At 37.6% G+C, this 19,484-nt stretch overlaps 2 protein-coding genes across 6 annotated transcripts in view; one reads left to right on the forward strand and one right to left on the reverse strand.

Moving 5' to 3' along the window:
- Positions 1 to 388: 388 nt before the first annotated feature.
- reep3a (receptor accessory protein 3a) lies at positions 389 to 11,235 on the reverse strand. 2 transcript variants are annotated; one of them, XM_055171872.2, is made up of 9 exons: positions 11,074 to 11,235; positions 10,912 to 10,959; positions 8,832 to 8,904; positions 6,905 to 6,981; positions 5,005 to 5,125; positions 3,954 to 4,067; positions 2,453 to 2,588; positions 675 to 796; positions 389 to 562 (listed from the first exon to the last, which is right to left on the reverse strand). In XM_055171872.2, exons 2-9 carry the CDS (start codon positions 10,941 to 10,943, stop codon positions 488 to 490), a joined length of 750 nt encoding a protein of 249 aa, XP_055027847.2. In that variant the 5' UTR covers positions 10,944 to 10,959; positions 11,074 to 11,235; the 3' UTR covers positions 389 to 487. The 2 variants fall into 2 exon arrangements, with proteins under 2 accessions (XP_055027847.2, XP_055027848.2); XM_055171873.2 differs by having other exon boundaries at positions 675 to 793; positions 10,912 to 11,235.
- The window catches only part of rgs7a (regulator of G protein signaling 7a), a 95,468-nt gene continuing 86,345 nt past the window's right edge, over positions 10,362 to 19,484 (forward strand). The window contains exons 1-2 of one of the 4 annotated variants that reach the window (XM_055171869.2): positions 10,362 to 10,681; positions 15,118 to 15,240. In XM_055171869.2, the coding sequence (XP_055027844.1) occupies positions 15,163 to 15,240 (78 nt within the window). In that variant the 5' untranslated portion in view covers positions 10,362 to 10,681; positions 15,118 to 15,162. Of the gene's footprint in view, positions 10,682 to 12,675; positions 12,852 to 15,117; positions 15,241 to 19,484 lie in introns of those variants that run through there. The other 3 variants (XM_055171868.2, XM_055171870.2, XM_055171871.2) reach the window with 3 other exon arrangements.

Genomic DNA, 19,484 nt, shown 5'->3' on the forward strand with positions numbered 1-19,484 from the left:
GATGTCTGCTACAAAGATACTGGCTTTGTGTAATATGAGCCATCTCTTTAGAGGCAGGTTTAGGTCAAGCTGATTGTATATCTTCCAATCCTTTCTCAGATTACTTTGAGATTTTTAGTACTTTCTTAGTACAGTTTACTATTTTAACAGATGCATAGAAATAAGTGTTGGCCCTTTTTGTTCTCCTATTGTATTAGGCTTTGGTATTTTTTTTTTAACTAAACAGAACAAAACTGCTTGTATCATGTATCATTTGCATGTGTATATTTTCACTGCAAGTCACTTTGGATAAAAGCTTCTAGTAAATGGTTAAATGCAAATGTCATTTTAAGTCTGTTAATTGTTTTTGGGTTTAGTGTTGCTTTGAAATTATAACTTGCAGAAATGACGATCTGATTTCAACTTCAGCAGTTTTGAAATGAGGTTTAAACTGCAGTCAGTGGTCGATTTGACAGGTATCCATCTGTAGTTGTGTAGCAGAAAATGGTCAAGGATGGTCAAATGTTGATGATGTAATCAGTGGCCTCCTTCTAGGTTTCAGCTTCAAAGATCCATACCGTGGCTTTGAAAGAAAGAATATAACATTAACTTTTAAATTCCATCTTTTATATTTTAGATTTGTGGATGCAACTGCATACTTGGCACAAATATACAGCTTGCATGTACAAATATACCTCTTTGCGTGCTGCTTTGGCACGTGTCATTTTCACACTCTGAGTTCTCCGCAGACCCTTCTGCACCGATGCCTCGTCTTCTGAGAAAACTCCATCTGTTTCCTCCTCATGCGCCTCCCCTGCTTGTTTATATGGAAGATGCACAGATAAAGCACAGTTTTTAACAGCTACCAAAACCCTAAAAGCACAACTGGTTGAACAGACAATGTGCAAAAATGTATTACTTTTAGGAAAAAGTATAAATCATACATGATGAACTGACAAATCGGTCATTTTTGGTATACAATCAAAAATATTGTTGAACCTTTAACCACTAGAGGGAGACAAAATAACTAATTTAAAGACATCTTCATGTCCAATACTTATTTTAGCTTGAGATAAATTTGTGTCTTTATTTATATTTAATTTTGGTATGCCATTATAACATAAACTGTTAACTAACAGAGCTTTGCATTAGCAGTGCAAAAGTGTAGGTATTCAATGTCCAAGTTTAAAGGGGACATATAATGAAAATCTGACTTTTCCATGTTTAAGTGCTATAATTTGGTCCACATTGCTTCTATTAACCTATAAAATGTGAAAAAAGATCAACCCAGTAACTTAGTTTTGATAAACCCTTCTATGCAAACATGTGGAAAAAATAGGTCATTGAAATTTATCTCCCCCTGTGATGTCAGAAGGGGATAATACCACCCCTTAATCTACACTATTTAGTGCAGATTTGCATGTTAAGTGACACACCTAAAACAGCACATTTTTTGCTCACACCTACAAAGTGGCAATTTTAACATGCTATAATAAATTATCTATGTGGTATTTTAAGCTAAAACTTCACATATGGGTGATTCTCGTGAAATTAGACTTATGAGGTGTCATGAAACAATTTGATAAAAAAAGTAAATGCAAGTAAGAGTATCAAAATAAGAAGCATACAGTTACAAACATCTCTTCATGTACTTTCAAACGACATCATAGAAACCAATTTTGTTGTTTTTTCCACATTTAAGGAGAAAAATTTCATTACCGCAATGTGTCCATGACTGGATTTGGGTTCTTTGACATGGAAATATTTATAATTAAAAAATCTAAAAAATAAAAAGCTTCAGTGCATGTTATACTATAAACATTTACAGTAAAGAAACATGTGGTGGTATTTGGTGATTATTTGTAAATGTAGCGACAATAATAAGGAATATAAATGTGTCCTCATCCTCCGCAACAATTTTCAATCATTGTTTAAGCCCTCAAGGAACTAACATTTTAAAAAAAAGTTGGAAGGGACATAATTGACTGTGACACCCAAGATGGCTACCAGGTAAGCAGTTCTTATTTTTCTCACCAGATAAAAGTTGAAATTTTGTTTGTCATAGTACCCAGACAACTTTTTAGTTCTTATTACCGAAATATGAGTTTGTAAATGCATATATTTAATGTAATATCATGTTGCGGTAATGATAATTTTTGATAATGATAGTCTAAAAAACGTAAATAATTCTATAGGAAATATTTTTTAATTCTCTAAAAATAATGGTTATAGTAAGTTCAGACCTTAATCTTATATGTGCAAAAATATGGCTTTAATGGCTTTTTAAAAAAATCTGATGCTGGACAACTTTTAAGTCTGGATTTCGTGAGAATCCCCCATATGCACTCTGAAGACACCAAAGATTTATTTGACATCTTAAAAAAGTCTTTTGAAATGTCCCCTTTAAATGCACCGTAAATCGCGTTGGACAAAAGCATCTGTGCCCAATGCATAAATCTAAACGTAAACTGACCAGAACCATCAGAGCTCAGGTTAGCAGCCTGTATGGCTCGTCGACCAGGATTGGAGAATGCTGATTCGTCGGATGGGATCTGTGTCAGGTCAGGAATACTGAAACTTCTCAGACGTTCACTGATGGCACCCTGCCCCTATGAAATAGGTCATGTTATTAGCTATATATCGGAACATTATACAGTACTGTTTGAATAGTAAACTTAATATTTAAATCAATTCACAAATGGCCGCCTTTAAAATGTACGTTAATAAAGAAATACATGTTATTTATCAACAAGAGACAAGTTACCTGAGACTACTTCTGGAGATTAGTTTAGCATGTAGACAGAAAGAGAGAGAGAGAAAGAGAGAGAGAGAGAGAGAGAGAGAGAAAGAGAGAGAGAGAGAGAGAGAGAGAGAGAGAGAGAGAGAGAGAGAGAGAGAGAGAGAGAGAGAGAGAGAGAGAGAGAAGGGGATGATTTAAACTAGGGTGACCAAAAGTGCCATTTATCCCGGACGTGTCCCGGCCAGGATTTTGGGTGTGTCCTCTGGAGGTCAACCACATTTGTCATCATTTCAGGTTCTATTTCAGTAAATCAACAGTTTAATTTCAAGATAAAAATTAAACAACAATGATTGTATGTCTTAAGAGAAATGCATGTTAATTTCTCTTTTATTTTTAACTGAAATGTAGGCAATATGCGGTCAACAAAAATGCAACTTTCAGAGGACGCACCTGAAATCCTGTCCAAGGATTTGTCTGGGAAAAATGGCACATATGATCACCCTATTTAAACAAGATTTTCAAGTTCTTCAGTGGTGCTTGCCCATGGACGTTGCTATGTTGTTGTCAAGGTTTTCAGAGTGATGGCTAGGTGCGTGTTATAGTGGTTATGGTTATGCTGGGTGCTTGCTTACTGGTCCAAGTTCAAATAACCTGGAGTCTCTGTAAGTGTTTCCTAAACCATGTTCCTGAAGTGACATCAACACTACACATTTTCCAACTCTTTTTATTCAGACACACACAAATCCACACATCAGCTTTTTCCAAAATGTGCACTGGAACAGGGTTGGGAAACGCTGCTATATGTGGCCCACCTAATGTAAATTTATAAGCATGCCAAATCTGAAATCTGATTGCTTGGTAACAGCACATCTCTCCTTAAAACAACATTTGAGGTAACAATTATGCCCATAGCACAAACTGTGCAGAATGAGTCATGCCCCAAAGTGTAATACTTGGCAGTAGGGGTTTTGCTGAAATCCTGGCAAGCGCCACTAATAGAAAGAATTAAACACAGAATGCAAAGACAGCGATTTAGATTTTAAAAGAGCAGATGAGAGGATAAAAGAGGGCATTGTGAAGTTAACCCCTATGGTAAATTCCAGTATCAACACATAAACAATTCCCTGTGTACATAAAATAATAGTCAGCTGTCAATATAAGCTCAGTAAGAGGTAAGCTTACATGCCCAGCTCTGCAGACTAGCATAAACAATGCATGAGTATGTGTGAGATACCTTAACTGCGGCAGAGACGGCAGCCGTGGCCGCGATGGTAAGACCCTGACGACCAAAATTCACCATGGTCTCATAGCTCTTCTCTTTGGCTTGCACTATGTAATCATCAATTTCCTGAAAAAATAAAAACACCAGATATAACAGTTTACGAGTTTGCATTAAGATGTTAAAAAAAGACAATAAAGCATATTTGGCCACTGTCCAAGGGGAGACCCCAAAACCCAGAGTACTTCCCCTTCCTTAAAGAAAAACACCACTGTTTTCAATATTTTACTGTTTTTACCTCAACTTAGACAAATTAAGACATACTTATCTTTTTTCAGTGTGTGCACTTTTATTCTTTGTACAGCGCGTTGTGAATGTGTTAGCATTTAGCCGAACCCAATTCATTCCTATGGCTCCAAAGAGGGATGAATTTATAAGCCACCAAACACTTGTTTTCCCTATTTAATGACTGTTACACGAGTAAGTATGGTGACACAAAATAAAACTTTTGTTTGGAGCCATAGGAATGAATGGGGCTAGGCTAAATGCTAACACATTCAAGAAGCACTGTACAAAGATATAAAGTGCACGCATTGAATAAAGATAGGTATGTATTAATTCATCTAAGTTGAGGTAAGAGCATAGTAAAATATTGTTTTCTTTTAACTGAACTGGGTCCAAGCCGAGAGTGAAGCGATAGGGTGGATGAGGGATGCTGCAAATCTGTCATGGGACAGAGGTTAGGGATGGCCATATACTGTATATAGAGACCTATCTGACCGTGCTCATAAACTCAAATAAAATTAAAAAATATCTATCAACCCACTTGAGAGGTCAGTGGTTATATGCAGATACGCAGGTACAGTTAAATAACTAGCCACATGACCAAGAAAATCTATCAGTCTGTTTATCAACGTCAACATCATTTATGTAATCACTGATTATGTAAAACAATCTGGACTTTCACATGACATTCCAGCATGGCTATGTGTTGCACCCTGTGGACACAATTTCCCAGCCTGTGATGTAAAAATATATTGCCATCTTATCATTTTTGGGTCATTACCCTCTCCTTGGATGCCAGCATTGGGTGTAGAAACTTTCTGTAGATGAGGCTGGCTCCTCTGGTGTAAGGGGACAGCAACCAGATAACGAATGCTACTTTTAGCTCGTAGTAAAGTGGGAACCTAAAAAAAATAGTAAGAAAGTGAAGTCAGAATTCATGTAAATGAATGAAAGAGATGCAGGGAGAAGAAGTTTGAGGTAGATTTTGATGTAAAAACCACAATTCAATTTCAGATGTAATGATACTAGCCAGTGTGTTACATGGCAAGATCTTGCCATCCTATAAGATCGTTACCTTATCACACTGTGTGACACGGGGCGTTTAAACTCGAGGTTGACCGATTAATCGGTCTTGGTGTTGTTAGTACTTTTCTTTACCTACACTATAAAAAAAGGCTGTTTTTCGTTTCAACCCAAAATGCTGGGTTGTTTTAACCCATTGTTGGGTCACATATAAACATTTTCTTGGTTAATTTTAACCCAGCTGCTGGGTTTGTCCCTTTTTGACAAATAGGCTGTAGTTAGGTCTGGGCAATATATCGAATATTAGACATATATTTAGTACATATACATGTATTAACGTAATAAAAAAGTGGTCACTAGATGTCTTTTTTCTGTGTTATTGCACTAAACATTTTGAATGTTGCATCCAAATCCTGCTTTATTTTATTGGGGCAAAAGAAAATACCTATTCTGGAGCAAAAAAGTAAATTCAATTCATGAGACATATATTAATCATCAAGTATTTGGAAAGATTTCGAGATATTGTGTTTTAGGGAACATTACATAGCCCTAGTTTTAGTTCAAGGAAAACACCACAGTTTTTCAGTATCTTACTATGTTCTTACCTAAACTTAGACAAATGAATACATACCTATCTTTTTTCAATGCGTGCACTTAATCTTTGTACAGTGCATCGTGAATGTGTTAGCATTAAGCCTAGCCCCATTCATTCCTTAGGATCCAAACAGGGATGAATTTAGAAGCCACCAAACACTTGCATGTTTTCACTATTTAAAGACTGTTACATGAGTAGTTACACGAGTAAGTATCGTGGCACAAAATGCGGATAAAAATGAGAACTACATTGTATGGTGGAAGAGCACTTAGTTTGCAGCACTTTGACCTCGGCGCGCAGTAACATCATCACTCCTGACTACTCCACCTCTCGCTCAAACTTTATCCGCTTAAAAAATCACCAGGTTTCATACTTACTCGTGTAACTACTCATGTAACAGTCTTTAAATAGGGAAAACATGGAAGTGTTTGGTGGCTTCTAAATTCATCCTTGTTTGGATCCTAAGGAACGAACGGGGCCAGGCCAAATGCCAACACATTCACAACGCGCCGCACAAACATCAAGTGCACGCACCGAACAAAGATAGGTATGCACTAATCCGTCCAAGCAGAGGCAAGAACATAGTAAACACTGAAAAACTGTGGTGTTTTCCTTTAAGATGTGTGAACCAAAATGTGAAAACCGATGATACTGTATCACAGGTACATTTTTGGTACCACTGTGCTTCTTTTGTACCAGTTTACCAGGGAATCTCCATTTAAATGATCCATTCCCCAGACAGAGTCCGCCAAATCAACTGAGCAGATCTTTTATTTCAAATGTCAAGAAACTAATGCACAGGACCTAATCTGAACTGAAACTGAGTTTCGGAAACAGACTGGTTCCTCTATGTGACCCAGGGGAAAATAAACAGAGCTTAAATTCTGCAACAACAGTGAAAAAGCCTTTTCATGCACCACAAAGGCTAGACAATGAAATGCCACAGAAACAATAGAGATGAATGACAAAATGTTGGCAAAACCATTCGAAGCACAATTACTCCATGTAATCTAAAACCAATTATTAATTTGTCTCTTTGTTCAGACAGTTTGTGTGTGTTTACCATGCCAAAGAAAGATCTGTGATGGCCTCCACAACGGTATAAAGAGCAAACACGATCCAGTACATCATCCATCGCACCTGTCAAACCACAAACCACAGTGTATAGAAAGAAACATGAAATCAAAATGACAAAGAAGAATGTTTAAAAGCTCCTTGGCATATCATTCAAATACAGTACATCACAGCATCATCATGATATCACCATTGCTGTACCATTGTATAACCACAACTTTGACATGTGAAGGAAGAAACAAAAGTAGCCTGAAGTCCAAAAAGAGGGTGCATGCTAGAATAACAGTATTAAGTTGCTAAACAAAACAGGCTTTAATTACTGACGGTCTGTTACGTAAGGCATAATGTATAGGCAGCAGGTTGTTATCACAGAAATAAGCCACGACAGTGTGATCAGGACCCAACAACAAGCAAAAGTCTTGTATCACACTGAAGGGGCGATAACAAACAGCTGCCTGTATATTATCTTGCTTATTACACGTCTATTTGCCTCATACAGTAAGTAACGTAAGAAACTTAAAATATTGATTTGAAATATTTGATTTGCTAATTTTTAACGAATGCTGACCTTCCACAAGAAAAACTTGTTTACTTTAGGTTTTAAAGAGCACCAATGGTCCAATTCACAATTTTACATTTGCTTTGATGTGTAGGTGTATATTTGTACTGGTTAACGATATGCAACGATATGTAAACGATGATGCTAGTTGGATAGTCTCCAACGTAAATCTCATTTCTTGGACTACAACAAACACACGGATTGTAGGCCACTGTTAACTTCCTGGGATTGGTGATGAAGTAAAGTCCGACATAATCATAATTCCTCCCACTTTGGGCTCAAAGCCTGTAAGTTAACTTAGTATTGCATTGTGCGCGAATCCTTCAAACATGGTAAGGAGCGTCACATTTCCGGCTGACGTCAGATGTATTTAGACCAATCACAACGTTTTGTGCATTTCAGGAGGAGAGTGAAATCTGGAGCTACAATAATGTACGGTATGTGAAAAATTATTTGTTTTTTAACCATAAACCACGCAAACACATTGTATTATACCAAATACACAAAATATATGTTTTTTAGCAATGAAATAGGTGATCTTTAAAATAAGACAAGACGTTCAAATGTCACAAACACACTATTTGGTTTAATCATTTGTAAATATAATGTCATATATGCTATAGACTCTTAATCGCCTACGTCACTGTGACGTCACCACTCTGAAGAACTCAGCAGGCGCGCTAAAAGTTTGAGGTTTTTACTTTAAAATATCGTCTTGTTGTGTTTTTGGCTGCCAGAATAGAAGGAACAGCACTTCTGGTTCAAAACTAAAGTTTTACAGGATCCCGGCAGACATTCCTTCACAGAAATCAGGAAGACAATTGTGGTTGAATGCAATACGGCGTACAGATTGGACAGAGACGATCATAAATAATGCTTGTATTTGCGGTGCACACTTCATATCAAGTGAAATAATCTATGCATATGTACTGGTGTGTTGGTTTTATCTAGTACAAATCAGCAAGTTTCTGTTTTAAAGGTGAAAAGTGGCCAACCTTCGGCGCACTAACGTTAGTAAGCTTCAATGTTAAACAAACATACAGCGAAAGATGTGTGTACCATCCTTTGAATGGTCTCTTAAAATAATCCACGTTGCTAATCATAGACAGCCCAGCGATAGGTTACATTAGACAATAAACCTTGACAAAATTCCCCAAACCACCCGAAAGTAATGAATATGTTGCCTAGGAAATATCCAAAACCTGGTTACAATGTTTCCAATGAGAACAAGATACAAGAACTACACCAGAAAATGTAGGCTTCTGTAATGTTATCCACTCGTAATTATATTTTATAATATAGCCCTAAACTGGATAATAATACGCAGATGAATGTGTGTTTGAATGGGAATACTCACATATTCTTTGACGTTCTTGGATTTGACTGCTTTAAAAGAGTAGTATGCAGGATACAGTGTTCCAAACACAAGACTGGAAGAAACCACACACACACACACACACACACACACACACACACACACACACACACACACACACACACAGACAAATAAAAAATCATTTAAAATCAAGTTTTGTTTTTAAGACCAAATATAAAGTTAATGCAAAGTCACAAGTTCAATCTACAAGGAACACAAATAAAATGTAAATAGATATAATGCACTGTAAGTAGCTTTGAATAAAAGTGTTGAAAAAAAGAAGAAGTAAAGGCTGTATGTTTCTGTACTTCAACTGGTAGAGCATTGGGTTACAAGCAAAGGTCGTTGGTTTAGCAAACAAACATAGTGATATAAATAAATATATGTAAAGTACCTCAAATGCTTTGTAGGTTGGTTTAGATAATAAAAGCCATAAATATTTAAAGGGGCCATGGCATGAAAATCTGACTTTTTCCATGTTTAAGTGCTATAATTGGGTCCCCAGTGCTTCTATCAACCTAGAAAATGTGGAAAAAGATCAACCCAGTAACTTAGTTTTGGTAAACCCTTCTTTGCAAGCACATGACAAATTAGGTCATTGAAACTTGGCTCTCCTTATGATGTCATAAGGAGATTTTATTATAATAATACCGCCCCTTAATCTGCACTATCCAACCACCGCACAGCCATTTAGTGCAGAGAGAAAGAGAAAAAAAATAATTCACAGCACAATTGAGTTTCAATTGCAACAAACCACCGTCATTGCAATCAGTGTTTGAATTTCATCCGCTCATTTGCATTTTAAAGGACACACCCAAAACGGCACATTTTTGCTCACACCTACAAAGTGTCAATTTTAACATGTTATACTAAATTATCGATATGGTATTTTGAGCTAAAACTTCACGTGTGTACTCTGGGGACCCCAACTATTTATTTTACATCTTAAAAAAAGTCTTATGACATGGCCCCTTTAACATAACTTATCTATGATCCTGTTTATTAGAGTGATGCTAAATACCTCACCCTAGCACATACACACAGGAATACCATGACCTTCACTGTTTCTGGCCTCTCTTTTCCACACCCGTGTACTTTCGAGTAGCTATGGGAACGACAGCTCTGTCTGATACAGTCTAAAGTTATGTGCAACCATGTGTGTGTGTGTATGCGTGTGTTGAGGGACCATTGGATGAATTCCATTTATTGCATAACAGCTACTCTCTCGACCATCTCTACCACAAAGAAAAACAAGTGCTGAAGTAAAGAGTACAGGTCATCTTTTAATGTAACTTAAAACAGTAAAACAGTCAATGTTATTAAACAATTATTTAAGCATTACCGGGAGCATGGAGAGCAACATAAACGAAACTAGTCAGATGAACATGTCGATCGCAGTGAGAACACAGTCACAATGGTTTAGTCATGCACTTCCCATTAGGCTGTTTGCTGAGAGAGCACATGAGAAAAGAAAGAATAGGAATGGGAGAGACAGAGATGTGACAGCACATCTTTAAAACAACCAGGCCTTGGAAGCACGCACAAACTTAAAGCATTTCAGTAGATCTTTAGACTTTGTAACCTGCAATAAAATAATATACAAATGGATCTGCATCCAACCAGAATGACTTATCTCTTTCAAAAACATATAGTACAATAAAGATAATCGAACCCAAAGCAAAAAGTGCCTAACAGGATGAGGCACAAAATTTCCTGTGCTGACCTTTTCCACAAAGTGAGAGACACACCTAACAAAGAGCAGCAGGAAAACAGCAGTTCCTCACTGGAAGACAGAGACCTTGGCTAAAGCTGATCTCAAGCCAAAACATGATGTAACGTTATTTCCTCAACCACTTCGTTATTAATAGCAGTTATTTTGCTTTTATTTTAATTTATATTGTGATACTGCGATGATGTAGTGTTTGATTATAAAACGATTGAATGACGTAACACTGTAGATGCATACAGGAGTAGATCAGCATGAACTAACACCGGAGTCTCACTAATGCATGCAAAAGGTCACAAACAAAGCGAATAGTCTTCCTTAAAAATAAATACTCACACGATGGACCCAGATATAATCCACGATACCATCTTCCAACCTGTTGCGCTTTAAAGTTAAAAAAGTTAACTACAGGTTTCAGATTTATAAACTACACGTTATAACTTCTGTCTCACTTCTCCAACTACTACAACTCCGCAACCGCGCTTTTGTTTTTAACACCTGCTTGCTGATGTCTAGAAAAGTCCAAGATAGCATCGTCGTTTCACAGATAAACACTGTTTTCAGCTGTTGTTTCGCTACATGACGTCCCCGCTTGCGTTTATAACGTATGTATTGTTTCCCGTTTCGGACTAGGAACGAAGTCGCTTCTGAGCGACGGCTGCTCTGGCCACTGATTGGACGGAGCCGCTAGTTTGTTCCGCCTTTCGCGTTCAATGATTGGTTGACTGGCTCGTCACCAAACAGGGTCACTGGGAGGAGTCTTTTTTGCAGCACGCTCCGTACTGAAAAAAATACTGAAATGTGATAAAAACAGATAATTCGGAAAGTTTAATATTTTTGTTTATGAAGCTGTTTTGATTGGTTAAGGGTGGGTGGGTGAAGAAGTACTCCAAAACGTTTTCTTTTTTTGTAATTATTGTACTGCATGTAGTTTATAGTTAAAATGGCTTAAATGACAAGCATCATAAATTTTCACACAAGGACACTGACTATTCAAACGAATAAATAGAGAGAGGCCTGCAAACGTGCATGGACTAGTCCTTTATCCTGAGTGAAACAGCACTTATAGCCTACTTGAAATAGCTAAATAGAAATAGAGTAAATGAGTGACACAGTCTATTAATGACACTTATTTCATTGTAACTTTAAAAGCAGTATTGTCTCTGCATATAAACGAAAACGATATTAAAGCCACAACTTTTTTTTTGGGGGGGGGGGGGGGGGTTTAAAAATAGGCAAAGATAAGCTACTATACAAGTACAAATCAGTGTTCAGCCAAACATAACTGAAACATTTGCTATGCATTTGTATAGACATGATACAGTAGTGGACAAAAGTGATGCCCGGAGGGCATTTGCACAATATTTGCTGTTAGTGCCCCATCAGGTTTAATTAAACCATCAAAATATGTGGAATCTGCCTTGTACAAAATTGAGAAAACTAAATGTGGTTATGGGATTTATTTGACAATTATTAATTAAGCTGGTTTTAGAAGGGTTGTGGACACTTTTTTAGCTGGTCAGGGTGGGCCAGCTTTGCCAGGCTGGGAGGTCCATCTTAAACCAGCCACTTCCATCTTAAACCACCTAAGGCCAGTAGCCAAGCTGGCCAAGCTTCCAGCCTGGTCAAGCTGGTTTCCAGCATGCTAAAACCAGGACCAGTTAAAAGCCAGCTTAGGCTGGTTTAGCTGGTCTTTCAGTAGGATACAATAGTTTATAGCTGCAGATTGTCTTCTGTTCACATTCTTTTAATTTACCCTAAAGCAGGTTTTATGATGCATCAGATTTTTTCTGCATGCACAAAATGTATTGTCAAACAACGACTTTAAAAAAATAATATCATAACCTTTTTCAAGGTAGCATTATCTGGAAGCACTGAAAAATCCGACATTTTCAAAAGCTGTATTATATTTATCTGTTTTTTTAATAAATAGATATTATTATTATTGTTATAAATATTATTATTATTATTGCTGTTGTTGTTGTTGAATGGCGCAATAAAAAATACGTACATAAAAAATAAAAAAGGAAAAAAAACATCCTCCTCTTTTGAGCGGGATACGGGATTGGTTCAAGGTTGGATGCGCGTGCCCTTGTCGCCAGCGCGTGCCCCGTCCTTCAGCAGAATCAGCGCGCGCGATGACGCGTCAGCATCAACCAAAGCATCGCTAATATTTCCAATGAATTACACGTCCGATAGCTGACGAGCCGCACGGAAACTTGATTCATCCTGGGATCGCGGAATCCACATATCAGTGGAGACGGGGCGTGTTTGAGGTGAGCAGAAGATACGCTTCATGTTTGTGTTGTGCATTTTATTGGTGATAAGAGGACTCGTGCATGTGCTGCAGAGGAGCTGTCTGTGGTTCTGAAAGCATCGGATGTCTGCAAGATTGTGCATTATTGTCTGTGCGTTTATGGCGCAATGAAATTGTCTTCCTACTTGATTTTTTGAAGGGTTGAAACGTACATTAAGACAGCGAATAGGCACTGACACATCATAAAGGTTTCATACATGACAGGGTCGCGGTGCAAGGATCAGCGGTGGATTTAAATGGTGTCCCACCAATCCAACTGAGAGATGTGTCTAAACTTGGACTATATGTACCAATGTTTACTGTTAGCAGCAATGTGTCAACGGAATACCCGTTTAGTTTAATACTGAGAGGAAAATCTATGAACGGTTGATGTTTGATTTAAAAAAAGCCAAATATGACTGAAACATTTGATAAACATGCATTTGTGTACACATATACAGTAGTGGACAAAAGTGATGGGGTGGCACGGTGGTTCAGTGATGCCTCACAGCAAGATGGTCCCCGGTTCAAGCTCTGGCTAGGTCAGGTGACCTTTTTCAGTGGAGTTTGCATGTTCTCCCTGTGTCAGCGTGGGTTTAATTTGGATACTCCGGTTTCCTCCCACAGGCCAAAAATGTGCAGGTGAGGTAAATTGAAGATGCCAAATTTCCCAACCCCCAGCGTGTGTATGGATCAACTTGTGTATGGATTAACCAGTTCTCAGTATGCCTGGAGGGCATATTTGCATTACATTTGCTTTCAGTGTCTCCTCATCAAAATATATGGAATATGGTACAAAATGGAGAAAAATAAACATTTATTTGACACTTATTTGGTACTTAACTACAGGCTATCAAGGAATACAGTTGAATATGCAAGGTGCATCAAGTATAGCTTTCACGCAAAAAAAAAGAACTTTCACGTTTGCCAATTTTACTTTATTCTTTCATGTTGTGCAACCCTATATCACGAAATTACCTATAGGCACGTATGAACCAACGCGACAATGTCACGCTTTTCTGTTTTTTTGTCCTATTTTCAAACCATTGTCGCTTCGGTTTAGGGTTAGATTTGGTGCTTGCGTTAGTATGTCACTTTAAGTATTGGTTTATAAAAAAAGATACAAGACTTATTCTTTTAAATTTTCTAAACTTTAACCAAATGTCGCCTGACGTTGGGGTTAGAGTTGGGTTTGGGTAGGGATGTCATTTTATGTAAATCTAACCCTAAACCGAAGCGACAATGGTAAGAAATTAGGACACAAAAGTTGAGTAACCAATACGTGACAGTGACACAAACAGAAAAGTGTGACATGCTCACGCTCAAACGCGGCGAAACGTGACATTTTCACGTTGGTACATACGTGCCTATAGGTAAATAATTTCGTGATATTGGGTTGCGTTGTAATAACTTAAATCTAATTAACAATGTGAACTTAATTTAATCTAGTTCATTCAACAAAAAAGTGTGTCTTGTTAGCTTTACTTAAAAATGATTTGTTCAGCCAACATAACATTGTTGCATAAAATTAACAGATTAATAAAACCAATACAGTTTCGCATCTCATTGGCTGAGGATTTTGCAGTGTATTATGGGTAATTGTTGTTCTGGCACCCTCTTGCAGAATGAACGAACGAACAGTTTGGAATGTTACATTGCATTTCAAATATGTTTGTGATATGTTTGATAAACTGTAATAAGAAAAAGAAGTGGACTTAAATTCTAATTAAAAGGGTTGGCATTTATAAATGGCATTATTAAAATTTTGTGTCATCATTAATTACATTTTTCATGTACAGTTAAGTCAATTTCAATTTGTGTACTTAAGTTTACTTAAATCTCTTTTGTAAAATGAACTAAATGATTGTTTGTTGAAATAACTTAAACAATTGTGTGGAACCTGATAACATAATATTTTTAATTAAACCCAACATTTTATTTTTTGAGTGTACATTGTGATTTTCTTTTGTTTCTAATTAAACTCTGTAAGCCTAGCATATGCGTTATGTGTTAATAATATGTAAGAATAAAGGGTGAAGACATTTTTTTTCCAAGTTGGGAAATTACTTTTGGCCACTACTTTGGTATAAAAATTCTACAATCAAGTTGAGGTCAAATAAACTTTTAGATCAGCTTAAGCTTTACAGCTTTATGAAGGTGTAGCATTACAAATATGTTTTTTATTTTTATCAATAGTTAGACTCGTATGTGGATTCATGTCTGAATGACCTGTTTTTACCTTTCAGGTTTATAGATCCACTGGAATAGCTGTTTTGCCGTCTTTTAGGACCATGGCGAAAAACAACAGCCTCCATTCAAACAGCAATGGAGAGACTGACGACTCCCCAAACATGTTGGTTTACAGAAAGGTAGGATATTTTTATAGTTTGCAGAGTGGAAACTAGTTTATGACCATGTGACAGCTAGCATCAGTGTGCCCAATATGCGTTATGCCAAAAAATATGCAGTATGTATATTACTCTCACTTTCCCTGGCGGGATTTTTTCTTCATGATGATTGCTGATTTGCTGTCACTGTTTGAGTCGAAGTCATCCGTGTTGCTGATGGAGCACTGAAGTCTGTCATCGTGGCTGAGAGCCACTAACGCTACCATTCGTCCCTTGGTGACTCAGAAACGAAACATGAATTTTTCAAGAAGCTATTATCACATAATTCAAAGACTTGTGCGGCAAATTATGGTTTCACTCATGGTCAGTTTTTGTGTCATTTATTAGTAGCCTGCTTAAATGAGGTCTGATGATGAATCAAATATCAGAGTGGCTCCATGAGATGAATTAATCATTGTAGTTTTTGTACCCAGCATACAAAACTGGAAAATAAGAGTGATGCTTCTTTGTAATGCTAAGGTTTTGGGGGTGACTGCTTACAGGTCCAAGTTAAAAAAAGCTCATAAAGCACTATGGTTTTCTGGTCTTACAAAGTTTACAGATCTCTCCATCAATATAAGTCCATGCACAACTGATGTTGAACAAGTTATGTGCCAAATTGTAAGGGGTGGTTTGTTTAAATCGCTCACCTTATTTACAAGCAATTGATGCATGTTATATCAAACAGCTCTAAAATCATTTAAGATAACTCGTGAACCAAATTCTTTAATCGAACAAGGATTAAGAATTGCTTATCGGATCGCCAGCAGTACATATCGACTCAAACTCCAGCGCTTTTCAGCTACTACACCTCTGTCTTGAACCGGCTTGCCTTCGGTTTTCTCTTGAGCATGTTCAATTTCAATCTGTTCCCTCAGGTGCCACTGAAATATGTTGTCAGAACATGCCAGTCAGATATAGTTTGGAGACAGTGAATCATCCCTCTATCAGGGGCTGCAGAATGTCTCTTTTAAGACACTATTTTATCTTCCGTCTTTCAATTCATTTCCTTCACCCTTCAGTTGATTTTCACATTTCGTCCATGCTGGCTCAGTCTTATTGTGAGCTGTGCTGTGGAGATGCAGGAAAGAGAAACGCTATTAGATGCAGTCAGAAATACTCGGGCTCTTTCCTTCACATCTCAGAACGTAACCAGATTTAAACCATCTGAATATCTTAAAAAGCTGCATACATTTATGAAGGATCTTGAGCTGAACACGGCATCGTAAAACGTAATGATGTGGTGCTAGGTTAAAGCCTAGCTAGAGTACTTACGTAAAACAAGTGTGTATTAAGTATGCAGTAGCACATCATGTTTCAAGAGCCTGGTGTGAATTGTTATTTATTTGCTTATTAGATATTTATTAGCAAATGTCTGTTGTAAAAATGCATAAATATTATAGAATAAAGAATAGTATACTGTACATAAATCAAACAGTAATGGCAGACTTCACTGACCAGGTCATAAACAGTTCATCCAAAAAAGCAAAGAGAATTTAATCTAAGCTTGTTCTGTTTTCTTAGGAGTGTGGTGAATAAATTTATCCTAACAACAGATGGAGTTTATAGGCTTGGATGCCCATCCACGAATATGTATTTCTTTTGAGATGAAAAGGAAGGAGAAATAATGAGGAATTTAGTGTAAAATTGACTCGGAAATGTTGAATTATAAAGTGCACTGTGCACAATATTCACACATAAAATGCAATGTAAAAATTCCTTATAATTCCTTTTTTGGATAGTTCACCAAAAAATGAAAATAATGTCATTAATGACTCACCCGCATGTCGTTCCAAACTCGTAAGACCTCCGTTCATCTTTGGAAACACAGTTTAAGATGTTTTAGATTTAGTCCGAGAGCTTTCTGACCCTCCACTGAAAATCTATGTACGATATACTGTCTATGTCCAGAAAGGTAAATACATTTTGGTCCAAAAATAACAAAACTTACGACTGTATTCAACATTGTCTTCGTCATTTCTTCCACGCTTTATACGAGTCACTTTCACTTGTCTAAATCTTCCGGGTCTGTTGTGAACCACGTGCATGAGACTGCAGGGACGTGGGTGAAGTATGATGCTGCTGACGTATTATGCTGCTGACATACGATGCTGCTGATGTTCAACGCTGCTGACGTATGACGCTGCTGATGTTCAACGCTGCTGACTTATGACGCTGCTGATGTTCAACGCTGCTGACGTATGATGCTGCTGACATACGACGCTGCTGATGTTCAACCCTGCTGACGTATGACGCTGCTGACATAGGACGCTGCTTATGTTCAACGCTGCTGACGTATGACGCTGCTGACATAGGACGCTGCTTATGTTCAACGCTGCTGACATACGATGCTGCTGATGTTCAACGCTGCTGACGTATGACGCTGCTGACATACGACGCTGCTGATGTTCAACACTGCTGACGTATGACGCTGCTGACATACGACGCTGCTGATGTTCAACGCTGCTGACGTATGACGCTGCTGACATAGGACGCTGCTTATGTTCAAAGCTGCTGACGTATGACGCTGCTGACATACGACGCTGCTGATGTTCAACGCTGCTGACGTATGACGCTGCTGACATACGACGCTGCTGATGTTCAACGCTGCTGACGTATGACGCTGCTGACGTATGACGCTGCTGACGTATGACGCTGCTGACATATGACGCTGCTGATGTTCAACGCTGCTGACGTATGACTCTGCTGACATACAACGCTGCTGATGTTCAACGCTGCTGATGTATGACGCTGCTGAAGTACAACGCTGCTGACGTACGATGCTGCTGATGTACAACGCTGCCGTGTTATCTGGTGCGCCCAAGCTTTTTTTTATTTGCGCCCGAGCTTCGTTTACAGTCTGAGGGAGACGCACATTGTACGTTTGAAAAAAAAAATCTTCGCAAACATCGTATGTCAGCAGCGTCACTGTGCACGCCCATTCGCAACAGACGTGAAAGAGAAGACAATGCTGAATAAAGTCATCATTTTTGTTATTTTTGGACCAAAATGTATTTTCGATGCTTCAATGAATTATAACTGACCCACTGATGTGACATGGACTACTTTGATGATGTTTTTATTACCTTTCTGGACATGGACAGTATACCGTACATACATTTTCAATGGAGGGTCAGAAAGCTTTCGGATTAAATTTAAAACATCTTAAACTGTGTTTCCGAAGATGAGCGGTGGTCTTACGAGTTTGGAACAACATGCAGGTCATTTATGACATTATTTTAATTTTGGGGTGAACTATCTCTTTAAAGACTCTATGAGAGTCACTTTTATCTGTCTAATAAATTAATTCATCCATCAGACATAAGCATGAATAAATATTTTGTCAGTTAACCTGAATATTTGCTTTATGGATTAGCATCTAAATAGGTTTTATTAAAGTGAATTACATCATTTAATATGCTTGGTTCAACCTGACTACATTAGTTAAATCAACTAAAGCGACAAATCTTGTGGGTCAGATTAGGTAAAAACTGTTCAAGTGAGAAAGCAAGAACGATTTTTTTCCAAATGTTAATTTGATTTTAAGGTTTTAAGTCTGGTTACAGTAGAAAAATGGGTAACACTTTACAATAAGGTTGTATTTGTTAAATAGATACTCCAGCCAAATTTGAAAATTAACCCATGATGACATGTTTATCATCTTTCAGACGAGCACATTTGGAGTTATTTTAGTAAATGTCCTTGCTCTTTCAAGCTTTATAATGGTAGAAACAGGGTTAACTTCTGACCTTAAACCCCCAAAAAGTGCATTCATCCACATGGCTCCAATAGGGTAATAAAGGTCTTCTATGGGTAATCGATTCGATTTTCTAACAAAAATATCCATGTTTCAAACTTCATAAACTATATTAAATCGCTTCCGGTAACGGCTCCATCTTGGACTCGCGCGATTCATTAGATAGTTTTAGCTTAGTGAGCGTTGGTTGCCATGGGTACGTTGTGTAGTGAATTGCATCCAAGATCGCGTCGTTACCAGAAACTACACTCTTAGAAAGGATTTAGACATCTTTGTGCGTTAAGCTTTTAACACATTATGTGTCATTTTGTGTTGATTTAGTGTTAAAATATAACACAAGTTGTGTTAAAATGTGTTGTTTCAATAATAACACAGAGATGGGTGGATTCTGGGACAACGCATTTAGTGTGTTGTCCCAGAATCAACATGAATGTGTTGTTTTTAACACAGTGTAGTTATTACATACCTG

This window comes from Misgurnus anguillicaudatus, chromosome 7, assembly GCF_027580225.2.
Source record: "Misgurnus anguillicaudatus chromosome 7, ASM2758022v2, whole genome shotgun sequence".
Classification (NCBI taxonomy): Eukaryota; Metazoa; Chordata; class Actinopteri; order Cypriniformes; family Cobitidae; genus Misgurnus; species Misgurnus anguillicaudatus.

Coding starts and splice junctions, on each gene's coding strand:
- reep3a (XM_055171872.2), bottom strand. CDS start 10,943: ATGGTATCGTGGATTATATCTGGGTCCATCGT. Junction 2,589..3,953: donor CCGTCTCTGCCGCAGTTAAG/GTATCTCACACA, acceptor CCTATTTCATAG/GGGCAGGGTGCCATCAGTGA. Junction 797..2,452: donor CCTGAGCTCTGATGGTTCTG/GTCAGTTTACGT, acceptor CATATAAACAAG/CAGGGGAGGCGCATGAGGAG.